The sequence below is a fragment of the Pristiophorus japonicus genome, chromosome 5 (assembly GCF_044704955.1).
Source record: "Pristiophorus japonicus isolate sPriJap1 chromosome 5, sPriJap1.hap1, whole genome shotgun sequence".
Classification (NCBI taxonomy): domain Eukaryota; kingdom Metazoa; phylum Chordata; class Chondrichthyes; family Pristiophoridae; genus Pristiophorus; species Pristiophorus japonicus.
The window spans coordinates 94,762,514-94,783,643 of record NC_091981.1 but is presented as its reverse complement, the minus strand read 5'-3'; the positions used below and the strand labels follow the sequence as shown (position 1 = coordinate 94,783,643).

At 41.2% G+C, this 21,130-nt stretch overlaps 1 protein-coding gene across 8 annotated transcripts in view; it reads right to left on the bottom strand.

Moving 5' to 3' along the window:
* Positions 1–1,014: 1,014 nt before the first annotated feature.
* The window catches only part of tent4a (terminal nucleotidyltransferase 4A), a 113,300-nt gene continuing 93,184 nt past the window's right edge, over positions 1,015–21,130 (bottom strand). For 5 of the 8 annotated variants that reach the window (XM_070880782.1, XM_070880783.1, XM_070880790.1 and 2 more), the window contains exons 8-13: positions 19,294–19,420; positions 19,112–19,215; positions 10,919–11,094; positions 10,503–10,661; positions 8,053–8,220; positions 1,015–4,696 (exon numbers count right to left, since the gene is read on the bottom strand). In XM_070880782.1, coding sequence (XP_070736883.1) covers positions 4,520–4,696; positions 8,053–8,220; positions 10,503–10,661; positions 10,919–11,094; positions 19,112–19,215; positions 19,294–19,420 — 911 coding nt within the window. In that variant the 3' untranslated portion in view covers positions 1,015–4,519. The remainder of the gene's footprint in view (positions 4,697–8,052; positions 8,221–10,502; positions 10,662–10,918; positions 11,095–19,111; positions 19,216–19,293; positions 19,421–21,130) is intronic. The other 3 variants (XM_070880784.1, XM_070880786.1, XM_070880787.1) reach the window with 3 other exon arrangements.

The following is a 21,130-nucleotide window of genomic DNA, read 5'->3' as shown; positions in this document are numbered from 1 at the left end:
GAGGGCAGATGCACAGGAGGCCAAAATGTAGAAAAGCTGTAGAAAGAAAGGGCTACAAAAGAAAGGATGGGCAAGATCACTGATGGATGTGTCAATGAAGGAATCTAACATGTTGGTGGAAGAGAGGTAGAGATAATGGAGATTAGGGCAGTGACATACTTTGTGGGGGTTAGAATGTAGCCAGTAAAGTTTTGGGCAATATAAAGCTCAGTCAGATGACAAGAAAGCACCGGAGTCAGTGCTGTTGGTAATGCATGAATGGAGTTCAGAGTAGAGCGCTTGCTTAGGGAGTCTCGCATTGGGTATGCGGACGATGTGGCCCACCCAACAGAGCTGATCGAGTGTGGTCAGTGTTTCGATGCTGGGCATGTTGGCCTGAGCGAGAACATTGATGTTGGTGCATCTATCTTCCCCAGTGGATCTTCAGAATCTTGTGGAGGCAGCACTGGTGGTACTTCTCCAGCACTTTGAGGTGTCGACTGTATGAAGGAAATGTTTCAAGGACACCCTCAAAGCCTCCTTGATAAAGTGCAACATCCCCACTGGCACTTGGGAATCCCTGGCCCAAGACCGCCCAAAGTGGAGGAAGAGCATCCGGGAGGGCACTGAGCACCTCCAGTCTCGTTGCTGGGAGCATGCAGAAATCAAGTGCAGACAGCGGAAGGAGCATGCGGCAAACCAGACTCCCCACCCACCCTTTCCTTTAACCACTGTCTGCCCCACCTGTGACAGAGATTGTAATTCCCACCTTGGACTATACAGTTACCAAGAACTCACTTTTAGAGTGGAAGCAAGTCTTTCTCGATTTCGAGGGACTGCCTATGATGATAATGAAGGAATGACAAAAAATATGCATTTTTGTCTAGTTTCAGCTTAGTAGTTTCCAGTACGAATTGGGAATAATTCTAAAATCTCACAATTCAAATCAGTTTCAAGAAAATGGTAAAAACTTAAACTTGTGGCTCAGCTCACACCTGTTACACAAAACATTTATATATAAACAAATCAAATACAATCGTTTCAGCAAGTTTATTAAAAATAATCAAAGAATAGAAAACTATACATAAAAAATATGTTGAATTTTTACTTGTCGTAACAAGTTGTCCCAGTAGAGTCCTAAACACGATTCTTTTTGTACGCATGAACGTACAATCCCACAGTGGTAGTCAGGCCAATTCATTGTTCACCATGACAGAACTTGAACATGATACAGATGGTTATCCAGCACCACAAAATACACAGCACTTTCAGATATTAATTGCATAAACCAAATCTCTACAAAGTAATGTGTTTCTGCCATTGCTGAAGCTTATATAGCTAGATGTTATGTATCAATAGAAACCATTTCAGCACAAATTTACTTTTATCATTCAAGCTTTGGTTTGAGCTGTAGTGTTTGCATGGATTGCCAGCATGACTTAACTGTTACCTTGTACAGTAATTTCATAAAAATAATTCTTCCCACCTCTTGTAATTGGTAGATTTTAATTATTACAGAAGCATACTTCCAAAATAAATTTAGCCCTCATAGCTTGGGTCACCAAATGGAACTACACAGCCATCGCAGAAAAAAAAGCCTTGCATTTTGTAATTACAATGATTAAACCATTAGTAATTTTTTTTTTTTTTTAAAACCACAAAAAAAATCCCAAAATAAAATGGCAACTTGTGATTTAGTGTGTTAAAATGCTTCTTTGAAATGCCGTGAACTCAGCAAAAGTAGCATCATTGCCAACAGGGCGCACAAATTCAGCAATATTTAAGAGTTCCTTCAACATACGAAGACTGCCAGTTTTATATGGATTTTTAAATAAAATGCAACCAATCACAATAGCTGTAGCTTAGTGAATGTACTCTCCACAGATGACTGTTGTAAAAGCAAAGACTACATAACACTTCCGTGGGTTATGCAATGCAAGTGCAAGGGGATATCAGCACTCAAATTGTAGCATCAAGATTTTTGCGGGCACTTTGTGGAAAAGCAGTATCCAATATTGTCCTGTTATAACAATGCATTATGTTTTTGTGCAAGGTACATCACCCCGATTGCATGGCTACTTTTATTTGAGTAGAAACTTTTGCAGAGATGCATTCACCTTCTGTCAAAATAAGTCACATTCAGAGATAACTGGCAAGTGAGGGGAGTAGGGATAAGAATCTACAATTCTGAAGGCAAATACAAGAACCTAAGCTGCTCCAATTACACTGCAAAAATGGGCCAGCTAAGTACAGGTACAGTGAAGCTCAAATGCTGAGATCTGAATGACCTGCTTCAATGAAACACATGGTTTCAAATGTGTTAAAAGGGCTAAATGGGATATAGACTAGATGTGTTCCTTGGTGAAGCTTCTTTGTCAATGTGTGAGATTATACACTACATCTAAAGTAGATTATACCCACAATATTGTCCCAAAATTCCCGTTTGCGTGTTGGAATGTTAAGCCATACAACTTCTGCTGTAGCTTTACAATCATTCTACAGAGCTAGAATGAACAGAAACTATTCATTCACAGCATGATGATTAAACAAAAAAACCCCAAGATATTCTCTGGTACTGCACTAGGTTTATGCTGCCAGCACAGGGATACAAGCACTGAATTCCTAACTCATGTTCATTATTGTGCTCGTAGACTGGAGAGTTGAAAACCTATATTAGAACGTTATGAAGTTTCCACTATATAATATCCATTTTCATGGGGTAATTTGCAAATTCAGATGTTACATCTACAAAGTTCCTACAAATTTGACCCTCATGAAATACATTTTACAGGTCCCCATTATTTTCATGAAATTACAGTATGTATGAAGACAAAGTATGGACTTTACTGGAATGTTCTAGAATATAAAGCACTAGCATGCAACAGAAAATCATGGCAGTGAGCTCTCATTATACGTTGATGTGGAAGTAACATTTTACAGATGAAATATCCTTGTATATTGTTGCTGAAAAAAGTCTAAACAACTTGAAAATTTTCCAAGTGTTTACCTACAAATTCCTGAATGTCATGGCAACATTATCTCAAAACAAAACTACCTCCACAAGTGGACTTCATCCACCTATTAGTGTTTAGTTGGGTCAGCACCCCTTCATAAGACATTGTCACATTTAAATTTCAACCTAATTCAGGCAATACAGAAGGCATGACAAATCCCCTAGGACAACTGTGGTACATTCTTTAAAACATAGGGCTAGGCAGGCTGTAATTTTTCTCTCCTCCAAAAAAGGTAACAAAACAGTGGTTGTCATGAAAAAATCTTGCATAGTCTAACTGTATGCAACAGTAATTTCCATTAAGTGCCAGCAACACAGATGAGTTCAAAATCTTTGCTGTCCATTGCAATACTGCATCAAAACACTTCCTACAAATGCATACAGCAGATGAAGTACTTTTACTTTTTTGCTCCTAATAGAACATATGCATACTGGTATACAGATTCCTTAATAGAATCAACATAATTCCTTCCACCACATTCTGTTAGCTGGGAACATCATTTATAAATGCCATTTGGACCCCAACATTTAACAGGTTACATTTTTATGACTTGCATGAACTTAAACACTGAACAAAATTCTTCGAGTTGACATAAAATTTGTTTTGTTTGAGTATGCCTCTTAAGTGTTGCAAGGCTTGCGTTTCTGGCTCTTATTCAAATCAGAAGTTACAGATTCAAGGTGACTATAAACAGACCCTGAGAAAACGCAGCCCAAAAAACACATGACTAAAGCAGAAGAAAAGATGGTTCCAGTTGCGCTAAATTCCCTTAAAACTTCTGGTTAGTACTGAGCATTATAGTGAATCAAGGAGCCAGAACTACTCAACAAAATCCCTTATGGTGTTAGCACACTCAGCTTAAATATCAAACCTGCCAAACTAAGAATCCTCTATAAACTTAGATAATGCAACCTGGGAAAGGATTTGTAAACTTCAAAATGTTTCCCTCCTCCACTTAAATATAACTTAAACATGTGATAACATCATATGAAAATTAAATAAAAACTTCTGAAAACAGTTATTGCACGAATGATACAATTTGTTCAATATGTACAGAGTAAAAAGTTCTGATATATGTATGAAACGATGACTAAGAAGCGGCAAAAATAATTGCCATGAAAATGTCCATCTAGATCAGCCGCTAGAATGACCCTTGGGTTAAAGTATTCCAAAGTTTGCCTCTGCTTGTGAAGAATTGCAGAAAGTGCCCATCATCTGCAGTGTGTTGTGGTGGAAGCTTCAAGCTCTTGCAGGTCTATCACCAGAGCCGTTCCAGCAGTGACTTGAGAACTATGGGAAGCAAAACCTCCACATCCAATAAGGCTTCACAAATACTTAGCACAAGATGATATGTTCTGTAGGATGGAGTCCAACCATCATATCGGACACATGCAAACAGTCAGTTGCAGATATTAATCAATACCCACTAACCGCAGTTAAATGCTGGTCTTTATTTCCAGTCTGATGTCAAGAACATTCCATTTTAATGTGAAAACTGGGGATGATTTCCAATGGTTTCACACCCCCTATCGACTTAAACTAACAGTTATGGTGTCCCGGGTCTGTTTTCTCCTTTTTGAGTTGTTGCGATTATATTGGTTATGCCCTCTGTGAATGACTGGCTGCTTCATGCCGCCCACTGAATTATGATTGGAGCCTTGGTTATGGAGTCCCTTCACCGAATATTTTGGGCCACTGTGTTGCTGTTGAGAGTTGTAAAACACAAAAAAAATAATCAGGAAACAAGAATTTTGTTCAAGAGACCACTTAAAATCTTATGCAAAATCTCAAGAAAACAATATTCATTCAAATAAATATTGCACTCATTTCATCAGAAATGACTGTAAACCTTTTAATACAGATAATAGACTGTCTGCTGATAGTGAAAAAATGTAATGGCTGCCTTACAATGTGGCTATTACATATCAGACTTGGAAAATGGAAAAGAATGATCATCCTAACTAAAGGTTGAATTATTTACTAAAAGGGATATAATTTCAGATGATAGTTAAAAATGTTACCAATACTGTTTCTTCCATTAAAAAAGGAGAAAATGGGTAATTATAGACCGGTTAGCCTGACATCAGTAATGGGGAAAACGTTGGAATCAATTATTAAAGATGAAATAGCAGCACATTTGTAAAGCAGTGACAGGCTCGGTCCAAGTCAGCATGGATTTATGAAAGGGAAATCATGCTAGAATTTTTTGAGTATGCAACTAGTCGAGTGGATAAGGGAGAACCAGTGGATGTGGTGTATTTGGACTTTCAAAAGGCTTTTGACAAGGTCCCACGCAAGAGATTGGTGTGCAAAATTAAAGCACATAGTATTGGGGGTAATGTACTGAAGTGGATAGAGAACTGGTTGGCAGACAGGAAGCAGAGATTAGGGATAAACGGGTCCTTTTCAGAATGGCAGGCAGTGACTAGTGGGGTGCCGCAGGGCTCAGTGCTGGGACCTCAGCTATTTACAATATACATCAATGATTTAGAGGAAGGAATCGAGTGTAATATCTCCAAGTTTGCAGATGACACTAAGCTGGGTGGCGGTGTGAGCTGTGAGGAGGATGCTAAGAGGCTGCAGGATGACGAACAGGTTAGGTGAGTGGGCAAATGCATGGCAGATGCAGTATAATATGGATAAATGTGAGTTATCCACTTTGGTGGCAAAAACACGAAGGCAGAATATTATCTGAATGGCGGCAGATTCGGAAAAGGGGAGGTGCAATGAGACCTGGGTATCATGGTATATCAGTCATTGAAAGGTGGCATGCAGGTACAGCAAGCGGTGAAGGCGGCAAATGGTATGTTGGCCTTCATAGCTAGGGGATTTGAGTATAGGAGCAGGGAGGTCTTACTGCAGTTGTACAGGGCCTTGGTGAGGCCTCACCTGGAATATTGTGTTCAGTTTTGGTCTCCTAATCTGAGGAAGGACATTCTTGCTATTGAGGGAGTGCAGAGAAGGTTCACCAGACTAATTCCCAGGATGGCAGGACTGACATATGAGGAGAGATTGGATCAACTGGGCCTGTATTCATTGGAGTTTAGAAGGATGAGAGAGAATCTCTCAGAAACATATAAAATTCTGACGGGACTGGACAGGTTGGATGCACGAAGAATGTTCCTGATGTTGGTGAAGTCCAGAACCAGGGGACACAGTCTAAGGATAAGGGGTAAGCCATTTAGGACCGAGATGAGGAAAAACTTCTTCACTCAGAGAGTTGTGAACCGATGGAATTCTCTACCGCAGAGAGTTGTTGATGCCAGTTCATTGGATATATTCAAGAGGGAGTTAGATATGGCCCTTGCAGCTAAAGGGATCAAGGGGTATGGAGAGAAAGCAGGAAAGGGGTACTGAGGGAATGATCAGCCATGATCTTATTGAATGGCGGTGCAGGCTCAAAGGGCTGAATGGCTTACTCCTGCACCTATTTTCTATGTATAGTATTAGGCAGTCCCTCCTATCGAGGATGACCCGCTTCCACATCAAAAAGGGATGAGTTCACAGGTGTTTCAATGAGGGACCTGAGATTCTAGGTCTCAAACTAAATATTGAAGGGTGGAAGATGCCTGTGTGGATTCTTTTAATGTGGGGTGGCCTTGGCACACCAGCCACCACACAGGCTTGACAGAGTTCGGTCTTGATCCAGTAGCAAGAGTTAACCAAGGCGACTGGAGACCAAGCTGTGCTGCACGGACCTAGTGCGCACACATGCTCCTACGATCCATAAATCGCAATGTCGGCTGGCCGTGCTGCCCCTGGGCCCTCATCTCTTCTGGGCCCTGAATTCTCGCCTCTCCTGGGCGCCGATCTCTCACTGCTCCTCTGCCCCGATCAAAAATGGAGCAATCAGTAATAGGACATCAATTTGTCTCCTCTTATCTTGGGGACATCAAATATCGACACAGTTATTTGAAATATCAAAATATTAACCCTTCAACTAGGCTGGAGTTTATCAGCAGAAACAAATGCCAGCTAACAAAATGAACACGATCCAGTAGGGATGTGAATAACAGCAGCAACAGCAGAATCCAACCCCTGCAGTCACTTGTGAACTCACTGGTGTCTCAGCAGGTTGGGTGACTGAGTGAATCCCTTCCCACACACTAAGCAGGTGAACAGTCTCTACCCAGTGTGAACTCGCTGGTATTTTAGCAGATCGGAAGAATAGTATAACTCACTTCCAAAAGCAAATTTTAATCAAAAAATATTGTTGCTAAATTTAACAAATTTGCTAGGTTACATTTACAGGCTATTTAATCCCAGGAAATATCTGAGACAGATTCTATCCTTCATGTCTACATACATACACCTTCTAGCAGGAGTTACTGGAGAGCAATCAGGAATAGGAACCTGTAAGTAATTTTCCTCTCCTTTGCACAAGGGCACTGCACCCAATTGCAATGATCCATTACCATGCACTACCATTACCACTCGCCTCAATCAAAAAATTGTGGGTTCAAGACCCTCCAGTGACCTGAGCATATAAATCTAGGCTGGCACTCCAGTGCAGTACTGAGGGAGTGCTGTACTGTCGGTGGCGCTGTCTTTCAGATGAGACGTTAAACCGAAGCCGTCAGCTCTCAGATGGAGGTAAAAGATCGCATGCCACTATTTCGAAGACGAGTAAGGGAGCTATCTCTGGTGTTCTGGCCAATATTTATCCTTATTTATCATAACAAAAACAGATTATCTGGTCATTCACACATTGCTGTTTGTGGGAGCTTGCTATGCAAAGTTTGGCTGTCGAATTTCCCACATTACAACAGTGGCTACACTCCAAAAGTACTTCATTGGCTGTAAAGCCTTTTGAGACATCCGGTGGTCGCGAAAGGCGCTATATCAATGCAAGTCATTTTTTAATTTTACTTTTAGTTAGAAAGAAAAATATTCCTTAGTTGTGGTGTGAAAGATTAGTGCTCCACACTGAAACAATTCTGAGTGTCAAGATATAGATTTAGAATATTTGTGAATCATGCATTCTAAAAAAAGGTTTTAAACTTAGTTCAGCACTAGTACTGCAAAGCTCAATTTTTATTTTGACTTCACTGATTCCTACCTTGTGATGTATATATAGACTTGGCAGAAGGCTAGGGGATGCAGTAGGGGGAATAGGGTATACAGCAGTGACAGGATTCAGTGGTGCTCCTTCAATACAAACCTGCCTGGAAGGAAGTGCAGGGTGTGTAGAAACACCAATACTGGCTGGTGAGACACCAATCCTAGCCTGCATTGGAAGGTAGCAAAATAGACAAAATTAACAAATTCTAACAATTACTTTCTTTTTAAGTGAAGTGACAACAATTAAGTACTAAAATGATAAATCCTAAAAATTAATTTATCTTCAGCATTACAGGATATGGTATAGAAGAGCACTTCAATTCTCCAAGCACTCAAAATCATACATGGGAACAGACAATGTTACACTACCCTCTAAGTTAAACACATGCATCATTACATGCAAGTAGCTGTATACAGTTAAGCAAAGCAGACAGCAGAAAAGTACAGGTCATAAGTTACTATTCAAGTAAAGACTCTGATCGATGGCAGTAGCAGAATGTCACAAAAATTATGCTGATGGGATGGAGAGAGCAGGCAAGCTAATTCTGTAAGCTCACTTCAGTTTGAAGCTAAAAATAACATTTGTTTCTAAAAAAAAGTTTTTGTTGAGTAGGAATTACACAATTAATGGAAACAATTTTTCTACAACTTATTGGAATGAAGTCATGATGACTAAATGATTCTGACTGTTCAAAGCAAATTTCATGATTGTGAAAGGAGTGGGCTTGATGAATCAAATGGTCTTTTCCATCCCATGCTCGAGATACTTAATATAACTCCACTTAGCTCTGCTGATGGGTCAGTGAATAAAACTGCCTTGTCTGGTGTGGTACAGAGCCACATAAACCAGGGAAGTCAGGTAACAATCACTATTCTATGCTGATTAACTATAAGCAGAACCATGATGAAAGTGCAAAACCTGGCTTCAGCAACCTTAGATGACAATCTGAAACAGGAACCCTGTTTCCCTCCCAAAGCCCATGTGTTCACTTGAGTTCTTTAGGGAGGGGAGCCTACCACCCCTATGCGACTCCAGTCCTACACTGTGTGGTTAGCTCTTAATATTGCATTTTTTGCCCACATTCTAAAAATTGCTGTACCATGAGTGGTTCAGTCATCAGATATTGAAATAAACAGTTGGTTGCAAGGTTTTATAAGTTGGAATAAAGTGTATCTGCAATCCCCAGCTAAGACACAGCATGAATGCAAATTGGGGAGCTGCCATCTTATGAAATTTGTTTTAAAACAGTTTTAAATTGCATGAATATATTTTACAAATTTTGAAACTTAGACCAAATAATTCTTGGCTTATTTTTAATTTGTGAGATTAAAATTCATTAGATCAACACAATGTCTAAAATTAAAACAAATTCCACCAGATGAGCCTCTGGATTTCAGAGAATTCTGCAAATTAGGAACACCCTGTGCTTTTGGCACATTGTCACTTTATAAAACCCAGCATTACAAAGTTTAGATAGGGGTGGCCAACGAGCACATTGTGAATAGCATATAGCTTTTGTTAAAATAGTACCATTATTTTCTCTTTCAATTTTGCCCTGATGCAATTCTATTCTCTTCTTTTGAATTGGCTGTAGCACAACTATTCTGCTCCCTCCGCTATTGGGTGAACCAGTTCTGTCATAACCTGCTGCGTGCAGTCTGTGGACAGCAGTCATGTTCACTGCACGGAGTGATGTTCAATAAGGAGTGACTGATCGTGCACCAGACAAGAGTCTGGAGAATGGTTGAGCAGTGAATAAAGGAGAGTCAAACATGGTCACTTTATTGCTATGGATATGAAGAGGTCAAAATGATTTTAAGCTTTGAAAATATTTATTGAGAAAATTAATGGATGCTTCCTTACAGAACGGTTTTTGTTATTTAGGTTGTTTTAGGTTTTCGTAATGATTGGTGGGAAGTTTCAAGCTCAGAACATTAATTCATCTACTGACTTAGTCATTCAAAATAAGGGACACTTGATAGAAATACACTATACAGTGTTGAATCTTTTGAGATGTTAATTGTTCTGCTTTGTTGAATTTCTATTGAGTAATAAAAAGTGAGACCTTCTGTAGAATAAATAAATATTTAACAAAATTAAAGGTATGAATATAAGGTATGACTATCAGAATAGTTCTCCTTGGAATAAAGAGAGGAATGGCAACAAGAAATGGAGTGAAGTTGCAAAGGACGTAGCATACAATGGCTTTAAATGTTTATCGAGCCTGCAGAGTTGATGTCAGTGGATACTCACTTTTAAGCATCGCTCTCCCAGAACCCAAACTGTAATGTACAAGTGCCTGAAAACTTGTGTTTTATTTTGCTAGCTCGTGCTCTGAAAGATTGGCCACCCCTGGTATAGATGTCTGCAAATGTGACAGCAAGACTTGCTTATTTTGAAAGTTGAAAAGGGAGATTCAAGTACTCAAAGGACAACAGCTTTCTCACCTGAGTATTTGAAGTCACTATCAATGCACTTGTTATGTTTGGCTGTGGTTTCCCACTTGGGATGGGCAATGTAGGTGCTAAAGTTGCCATCAAAGGAGCTAATGTTGGGATGCCAAAGTGGTGAAGGTTTGGAGTTGTGCATGGTGTAGAATCAGAATCCTGTCAAAAGCACCATTAAAAACACTTTCACAGTGCTATTGTAACCAATTATTTCAATATATTAGTATTTTACTACAAATGTGTTCCAACAAGATCAGATTTAAATCATGAATCAATAGATGAGCAATTAATGACCCATTATGCTAAGCAATTCATACATTGTGAATACTAAACTATTTCAGTAGCAATTGAGTACAATTTTCAGCACAAACCCCATTAACAAATATTGTTTGGTTTAGTTGGAAGACTGTACTTACTATATCACTTCCAGACAGTGACGAAGCTGATGAAGAGGCAGAGGAGAGCTGTTGTGGGCTGGACAAAGACATAGGTGATGTTTGGCTGTAGGGGGATTCCGAATCTCTGCTTTGTTGCTGTTCTCTGTTAACATTACCAGCAGTTTTATCCACTTGTTCAATCTTAACACCAATATCTGATTTGAGGGGAAAAATGAATTAGAGCAGCAATAGCATAAAAAAATGCTCAAAGTAGATGTTTCTATTTGAATCAAGTTTTTCTTCAAAGGTGGGCAATCATTCCACACCAATAAGTCAGGAAGGAGTGATGTCCCAATACCAACTTGATAGCCCTCAAAACTATGTATATAGCATCACAATGCCTTGCAATAATGGCTTTACACCAAAAGGCAAAGTTAGCAGCCAAGTGCAGTATCTCAAAATGATAGAATATAACTTTGTTTCTTCCATTGTACAAGATCAAACCTCTGTAAGCTACTGCGAGGAAGAAGGAACACCACAAAGCTCTGGAGTTGAATTTTTGTTAATCTAGCTCTGCTATGAAGAATAGGAAATTTCTGGTAGAATGTTAAAACAGAATGAATGGAAGACTGCCCTCGGAAAATGCTTCCCTTTACCACCTACTATGCTTTTAATTGTTTTGGTGTTTTTTTTAAATGCACATCAAGGTAAGGAGCATTTATCTACTGCAGAGTAGAAATTCCTGCCATGAAGTAGATGCTCTGGAAAGACTTAAGTTTACCAGGGATGTAGGTCAGACAACTTTGTTGGCTTCTTCTTAAGGATGTGACTAACTGGTGGACATATGGGACACGAACCAACCTAAAAAGTACGACTACATGGTATTGGATTCTTACTATCAGATGAATTTCTTGCATCGGATTAGGAAGAAAGTGCTGTTCATGTGAGGTACATCACTCTCTGACATACTGTGTGAATCGTGGAAGACAGCCATTTTTGACAGATGTATTATCTGACAATGTGAGCGCACAGCCTTGCTTTCCCCTTCTCATAGTCCAAGTCATAATGCCAATGGACAACATTTCCCAGGCCAATATCAATGCTGCTCTAAGACAGTGACCCGAGGGTCATTTTGCCATTTTTCCTTCCTCAAGTAAAAGTGCACAGCAATATTCTGCACACTACAGCAGTAGCTGGAAACTCAAAGAATGGGAGCTGAAACTTGCATCCCACCATTCAGTGGTGCAGCATCATTGCCACCCAGCAGTCACCTCAAAACTTCCAATTACTGTTTTACAATTCTTTAGGTCCCTGATAGAGACGGCCATAAAAAATAATCCCCTTTCCTCACTTAGGGCTATTTTCCAGGTACAGCTCGGGTCAGAGACACAGTATATCACCCTCTAACTGACCCAAGGCAGGTACAGCACAGGCCAGACACAGTAAATCTCCCTCCAACTGACCCAGGACAGGTACAGTCAACCAAATCCAGATCGCTGATTGGAGTGTGGACAGGTACAGGGGGAGTGGCGAGGACGGGACAGGGGAGCGGCGAGAGTTCATAGAGGGATGCGGACGGGGCGGGGAGTGGCGAGAGTTCATAGAGGGATGCAATCGGGGCCCAGGAGAGGCGTGGGTTCGGGGCCCAGAAGAGGCATGGGCCCAGGCACAGCACAGCCCACACTGCGATGTGTGTGCTCGCTAGGTCCATGCAGCAGAGCTGGTTTCCAGTCGCCTTGGTGAATCCTTGCCACTGGACCAAGACCTAGCTCTGTCAAGCCCGTGCAGTAGCTGGTGTGCAACGGCCACCACACGTTAAAAAAAATTCCACGCACAGGCATTGTCCACCGTTCAAGATGTAGTTCGGGACCTGGAATATTAGGTCTTTCATTGAAACACCTGTGAACTCATCCCTTTTTGGCGTGGAAGCAAGTCATCCTCGTTTCGAGGGACTGCCTATGATGATGATGATTTTCCAGTGTGGGAAAGCAATAGGTAGTTAGATGAAATAAAATCTGCTTGAGGTTAAAAGAGATCCACTGGACTGAACATAATCTTTTGAAGTGGGCAAAATACACTCAAGTGGAATTCACCCAAGCATCTGTTGGGAATTCTAACATTGAAATTGATTAAGGGTATTCTTGATCCCCGATTATAATTGCTCAACCATTGGTGGCTGTGCCTTCTGTTACCTAGGCCCCAAGCTCTGGAACTCCCTGCCTAAACCTCTCTACCTCCCTTTCCTCCTTCAATACTCTCCTTAAAATCTACCTCTTTGACCAAGCTTTCAGTCATCACCGCTAATTTCTACTTACACGGCTCAGTGCCAAATTGTTTTAAGTGCCTTGGGATGTTTCACTACGTTAAAGGCACGAGATAAATACAAGTTGTTGTTGAATGAACGAAAGGGAGGATTTGCTTCAAAAATTAAAATAAGTCAGGATGTTTATGTATATTGCTTGACAACCAATGCAATACATTTAACTACAACTAGAGGTCTCTTATCTCCCATTTAACTGACATGTTTGCCCAGTTAGAGAGTATATGGACCCAGACATTTGCAGTCCTCCAGTTTGCACAAACAGGAACTTTTGAAAACCTAGGAGGAAGAATTTTACTGACATCTTCCACGGCTGTTTTTGATATGGTGGTGTAACTCCCATTGGAAGGAAAATAGACACGAGAAACACCAGCCATTAAAATCAACTTCTGTACACTTGAGCAACACAGGACTTTTATCCAGGCCTATAACAACGTGCCTTTCACGGACATCTAACTAAATCGAAGCATCTACTCTCTGCCGGTCAAGTGAAAGAGGGAACAGATAGAGAAGCATACAGAGACAGCAAGTGCAACAGCAAGTGTATGGTAAGAGTGTGACAGCGAGAGATCAGGCACACCAGTGACTGAGACAGCGAGCACAAGACTGAGCACGAGAGCGCGCACAGCGCAAAAATAGTGTGAAAAGGTGAGGGCAAGCAAAGGGTGAGAAAACAAGCAAGTGTGAACAAGCACAAAATAGAGCCAAAGAAAGAGGGAAAAGAATCAGAATCAAGTGTGATTCTGCCTCATCTAACATCCACTTTTCAGCAGGGTTACAAGACAGAAAGTTTAAAGAACCAATTTGATTTCACGGACTGCAATCTCTTTCTTGTCCAGAGACATCGAACCCAAATTTAGGGGGGGGGGGGGGGAAAGAGAGAGAAAAGAGAGGGGAAATGAGAGGCCAGCCATGAGAGCATTGACATTGTCAAGGCCATTGGTGACAAAGGCATGGATGAGAGTTTTGGCAGAAGATGGCCAAGACAGAGATGGAGACGGACAATGCTAGAGGTGGCAATGGTCAATCTTTGTGGTCGGAAGCTCAGCTCTGGGTCAAATAGGACGCCGGGATTGCGATCAGTCTTGAACGAGTGTGACCAGGGAGGGGGATGGAACCCCGTGGCGAGGATGTGGAGTTTGTGGTAGTAGTTGAAGACAATGAATTTTGGTCTTAATGTTTAACAGGAAGAAATCATGACTCATCCAGTTCTGAATGTTGGCCAAATAGTCTAACAACACAGAGTTAGGGGTAGGGTCAAGAGAGGTGGCAGTGAGGGAGAGTTGGATATCGTTAGGGCACACTTAGAAGCTGATTCTATGGCTTTGGAAGATGTCACTAAGAGACAGCATGTATGAGGAATAGAAGGTAGCCAAGAGAAATCCTTAAGGTACTCCGGAGGTAATGATGTGGGAGCAGAAAGAAAAGCCATTGCTGGAGATGCTTTGGGTATGGTTGGAGAAGTAAGAGTGGGCCAAACAAGAGAGGTCTCACTGAGTTGGACAACAGAAGAAAGCTATTGGGAGGAGGATGGTGGAGTCAACCATGTCAAAGGCTGCAGCGAGGTCTAGAAAGACAGGTATCATGTACCATGGTCACAAGTATAGGGGAATGCAATTTCTACTTCGCTTCAGTGCTGTCAAGGAGGAACCTGATTGGTGAGATTCAAACATGCATTGAGAACTGATTTGGAAGGCAACACATTCAAGAACTGTTGTAAGAAAATGGAAGTTGGAGACGACGCACTAATTTGCAAGGAACGAGGTCGAGGAGAGTCAGTAGTGATGATACCATTTTTGTATGGTATCTGAGGAAAGGAACCACTTGCAATGTTAGCAAACATGGGCGATAAGAAGGGGTCATGTAGTCAGTAGTTTAGTGGAATAGGGTCAAGAGAGCAAGCAGTGGGTCTCTTGGACAAGATAAATTTGGAAAGGACACAAGGGGAGATGGGAAAGAAATCGAAGAAAGATGCATGTTCAGGCAAGGACAGAAGGGAGCCTTGGGAGAGATTTGACTTGGTGTGCAAGAGAAGGAGGCATGCAACAGAACAAATGGCCTCAATCTTAGTGACAATGAGGCATATGAGCTCCTTGATCTTATAGGGACAGGGGTAGGCCATTTAGTCCCTCAAGTATTTTGAACCATTCAATGAGATCATGGCTGATCTGTGACCCAACTCCATATACCCACATTCCTCAATACCTTTGGGTAACAATTTTAAATCGGAGATTGATTGATTTTTTTAACAACTCACCTAGCATTAACTGCTGCTTGTGGAAGTGTTTTCCAAACTTCTACCACTCTTTGCGTGTAGAAGTGTGTTTCTTAACTTCACTGCTGAAAGATCTGGCTCTAATTTTTAGGCTATGACCTGAGACCTAGATTCCCCAACCAGCAGAATGAGTTTCTCTTTATCTACCTTACCAGTTCCCCTTAATATCATCTTCAAAACTTCTATCAAATCCACATTACCATCTAAATTCCAGGGAATACAACCAGAGTTTGCGTAATCGCTCCTTGTAATTTAATACTGGGGAGTCCAGGTAAATCTACGCTGCACTCCCTCCAAGGACAATATATCCTTCCTGAGGTGTGGTGCCCAGAACTGAACACAATATACCAGGTGTGGTCTAACTAGGGCTTTGTATAGCTGTAGCATAACTTCTACCCCCTTGTATTTTAGTCCTCTAGATTTAAAGGCCAGCATTCTATTAGTCTTTGATTATATTCTGTACCTGTCCATGACATTTTAATGACCTACGTACATGAATCCCCAAATCTCTGGATGTCCCGTTTCTAGTTTTTCACCATTTAGAAAGTACTCTGATCTATCCTTTTTCGGTCCAAACTGGATGACTTCATACTTGACTAAACTGAAATCCATTTGCCAGTTTTGCCCACTTAATCTATGAATATCTCTTTGTAATTTTATGCTTCCATCTACAGTGCTTAAAATGCCGCTTGGCAAACTTGGATATGTGGCTCTCTACCCAACAGCTAAGTCGTTAATAAATAAGGTGAATAGTTGAGCCCCAAACATAGATCCCGATTGAACACTACTAGTCACATCCTGCCAACTGTAGTACCTGCTCATTATCTCTCCGCTCTGTCTTCTGTTGCTCAGTCAATTTTCTATCCAGGTCAATAATTTGCCTTGTTGTATGAGGTGAGGGGAGGCGATAGGGGGTTAATTAAATGGTTGGCAGTGGGGGAGAAAAAGTTCAATTGTAATCCAATGAAAAATTCTGTATCATGATTATACCACCACCAAAAGTTCAATTGGATCAAAGTACAGCATTGTAGTACAAGCGGCAAGAACTTCGACTTTCCACGTCTGGTTCCATTTCTATCTATCCAGTCGTGTCGAGAGAGAATCACCTGCAAAGGCGTCTCTTCCTACTCTGTTACCTCTGGAATCCACCAAGAATCTATCCTTGGCACCCTCCTAATTCTCTTCTACATGCTGCCTGTTGGCAACATCGAAAACACTAGGTCAGGTTCCAAATGTATGCTGACAACACCCAGTTCTACCTCTCCATCACCTCTTGCGACCTCTCCACTGCCTCTGATTTGTCACACTGCACGTCAGACATCCAGTTTTGGATGAGCAGAAATTTCCTCCAATTAAATATCAGAAAGACCGAAGCCAGTGTCTTTGGCCCCTGCCACAAACTCCGTTTGAGCCTTTAACTCCATTTCTCCTTGACCACTGGCTGAGTTTGAGCCAGACCATTTGCAACAGTGGCATTCTACTGAACCCCAAGCTGAAGTTCTGACCCCATGTCCTCTCCATCACCAAGACTGCCTCCTTCCACCTCAATAACATCGCCTGTCGCCACCCCTGCCTCAGCTCATCTGCTGCCGAGACCCTAATCCATGCCTTTGTTACCTCTTGACTTGACTATACCAATTGCTCTCCTAGCCAGCCTCCCCCACCCCCTGCCCCACTGAAAATTTGAGCTCATCCAATACTACACTGCCCTTATCCTAACTTGCACCAGATCCTGCACACCCATCATCCGTGCTTATTGACCTACACGGATTCCCAGTCAGGTAACGCCTCAATTTTAAAATCCTCATCCTGGTTTACAAATCCCTCCATTGCCTCACCCTCCCTATCTCTAACCACTCAATTCCCAGAACCACGCCACCCTGCCCCTGAGATCTCTACGCTCCTCCAATTCTGACCTCTTGCGTATATTTATTATTTTCTTCACTCCATTATTGACGGCTGTGCCTTCAGCTACCTCCTAAAACCTACCTCTCTCTCTTCCTTTAAGACTCTTCTTAAAACCTACACCTTTGTTCAAGTTTTTGGTCACCTTCTCCAACATCTTATTATGCAGCTCGGTATTCAATTTGATAACACCCATGAAGCTCCTTGGGACGTTTTACTACAGTAAAAGCTCTATTTAAACTTTTGTTGTTGGGCCATGTGTTTTGGAGTGTGTGCATGGGGTGGATGCAAAGAATTTGGAACACTATTAGAGTAAAGGGGTGGAAGGAAAAAAACAACCATGGACTACAACTCCATGCATTTGTACAACAAAACCTCTCACTTAAGTGATGGTTGCATTAGTACAAAGTAGCAAGTTATGGGAATAGCTAAACTGTTTTTTCCACTATTGTTATAAACTAAAAGATTGAGTGGTGGTGGGAGGTTTGAGCTATTCCACTCTGAAATGGAAGGGGCCACATTGTTTTCCCTTTCAGATTACGCATTAAGCGATTAGGAAAAAGCCAAATATTCTCTGCACTAACTATACAACAATACTGTATCAAGAAACTAAACACAAGGGAATAAGGAATGCAGATTATTGAATAACTCCCATAGATACGCAACATTTTTGTGCATCTTGAAATTGAATAATTCATGCTCTTTATATGTTTAAAGCAGCCAGGTGAATTGTAGAAGAGCAGTAGAGATTCAAGAGTCACACTTTTGAATGTCTAGCTTACTGGTTCCACATTATGTGTACAGAATAGATAATTAAGTACATCAGTGATTTTTTTTTCATGTAACATTTTACAGCATTGTGCGCATTTGTCTCCAAATTCTAATAGTTTCCACAAGGTTTTATGGAAAAATTTCAGGACTATAGCTTGCTGTGGATTACATTTCTGCATGGCAATCTCATTCACTAGGTTGATTCCTGGGACGAAGGGGTTATCTTATGCGGAAAGGTTGAGCAGGTTGGGCCTGTACACTTTGGAGTTTAGAAGAATAAGAGGTGGTCTTATTGAAACAAACAAGAGTCTGAGGGGGCTTGACAGGGTAGATGCTGAGAGGATTTTTCCCCTTGTGGGGAAATCTAGAACTAGGGGGCATAGTTTTAGAATAAGGAGTCGCCCATTTAAGACAGATGATGAGGAACTTCTTCTCTCAGACAATCGTGAATCTTTGGAATTCTCTACCCCAGAGAGCTGTGGAGGCTGAATCATTGAATATATACTTGGCTGAGATGGACATATTCTTGAACTATAGGGGAGTCAAGGGTTATAGGGAGCAGGTTCGAGGGGCCATATGGCCTACTCCTGCTCCTATTTCTTATGTTCTTAATGCACGAGCTTTCGGTTCCCAAAGTAGTCGAAACTAAAAGCCAGCCGACAAGAGCAAAAGGTGAAAATGCTTATAGAAAACACAAGGTTAAGTGGATGAGGCTGTAGATATTTAAAATAAAAATGACTTGCATCACTATTAAATGCAGTAATAAATACAAAATTAACTACAGCAAGCTAGACTGACAGCCTGAGTGTATTCATGTGGGTGAGGAGAAAGTAGTACTTTGTCAGTTATCCAGTCAGAAAAGCAAATGGCTCAGTAGTAGGTTTACCCGACCATGAGATTGCAGAAGATTGTGATTGACACTTGAGTCTATTTAGATTCGGCACATGATAGCATTACTAACCAGAATCAGGTGATCCAAGGATCTTCTCCATACCCCATTTCTTCCTGATCCACTCCCTGTAATCTATTACCTCTTGGGTCACTTTGATTATTCGTCCAAGTGTGCTGAAATAAAATAAATGACATTTCAATTACAGACAATGGAAATCCTTCATTATCTAACTAAGTGTTGAAATATCATACCTCTCAGAATCTCTGTTTGGATAAGATCCTGCCAGTGGTGACACAGCATGGCTAAGGACAATGTACGCATAATCGAAGACCTGTTTGACTTGCATGGCTCCATATGAACTCCTCCCCACATCATTTCCTAGCAGGAGACAATACAATTCAACACGCTTTGCTAAGCCAATCTTCAGTTCTCAACAAAACTTTTGAACACAAAATTTGTGACAGCACAGATGAGCACAAACTACTCTTTACAATTCTGGATAATGTTGATAATTTCAGGGTCAATTAGACATTCTTAAATTTTGCAACTAGTGGCATTAGATGAACAATATGCAAAATGTCAACATTTATTTCACAACTCCATTCTAATTGTGAATGGTTCATCAAATCACAGCTGCATGCGCCCCAAACATACAACACAGTCACAAGATGTATGTCACTACAAATGACCTCACAGGGATGAATGAAGGAGGAAACACACTCAAATTATTAACAGTACCATTAGGAAGATTGAGCGATACTTGAACGTGGAAAAATTTCCCATCAGTACTTCTAAAAACAGCAACTTATTTACCTTTACCAAAAAAGTATTGTCTTCCTTGTACTTTGAAAGATAATTTCCCACATACACATCTATCCCATGGCTTGCAGGGGGGGGGGGAAATCAAAGTAAACTGGCCCTTTAAAGACATTTTCACCTTGCAGACAGATAACCAATCATCAAGCTGGTGTATATAAATGCCTTGTTCTGAATCATTCCTTTTTGAATGGGCACAGCAGTGTCAAGAGCCCAATAGCAAGATCAATAAAAAGCAATGGAGGAGAAATTGACATGAGCTGCATCCAACTCATCCCAATTTTGAGATGCTATGTCCTGATTCATTTCCAAAGTGGGCTGCACTCAAAACTGTGAATCAGGCAGTAATTACAGGCATATGCCAATCAGGAATCTACATTTGTTTTAGCATTTGATTTGAAATTGGTCAAAAACTAGGCAGAGCTTGTGCTGTGCAAGGTCCGACTAGATCTTCCGGTCTACAGCGGCTAACCAGCGGACCTTAAAAGGGAACACTGGAGGCTGATGAAGAAAAGGCAAGTAATTTCTCCCCCACCACTTACCTTAACGTGGAGCCGTAAGTGCTCTTCCTTGCTCCACAGGAATACTGTGGACCGCTGCCGGTCCATGCTTGCCCCTGCCTCCATTTGCTTCCTCATCCCCCACCAGGACTGACTACCGCTGCTGGCATCTAAGCCGGCCAATTTTGCACTCAGCCCGTCCAGCAAGCTGCATCGGGACACCCAAAATAGACCCTGCTGATTTCGTAGTAATAAGGTCCAAGGACCAATTTCGGACAATCCTCAGGCCGATTTCCTTTGACAGAAGTTGCAGTTACATCGCCTGCTTTGCCCCTGCAGTTGAGCGCAAACCAATTTCTCCTTTAGTATACCAAACAGGAGTACAGTTCCATGCCACTAGTCAGAAAGAGAAACAAAGGGAGGCTTGCACTTTGAGGCAAAATTTCTTCCAAAGAATAAGATTGTTACATAATGGTGGCTTATCTACCATAGGCAGTTATTCTATTTCTTTTAGAAAATGTTCGTTATCTAGTAAAATAACAATTGTTATTCATACAAAAAAATCTTGGGGCGATGGGGAGGGAGAGAAGAGCAGCAATCATGTACAGCTGTTATTTTAACATTTGCACAGCACAGGAATTTGACCATTGCATAAAAGATCACATGGCACGATTCAGTTTCCCTGGTGTCCTAGCCAATATTTATCCCTCAATCACCACCACCAAAAACAATTAACTGATCATCTCTTGGCTGTTTGTGGAAAATTGCTGTG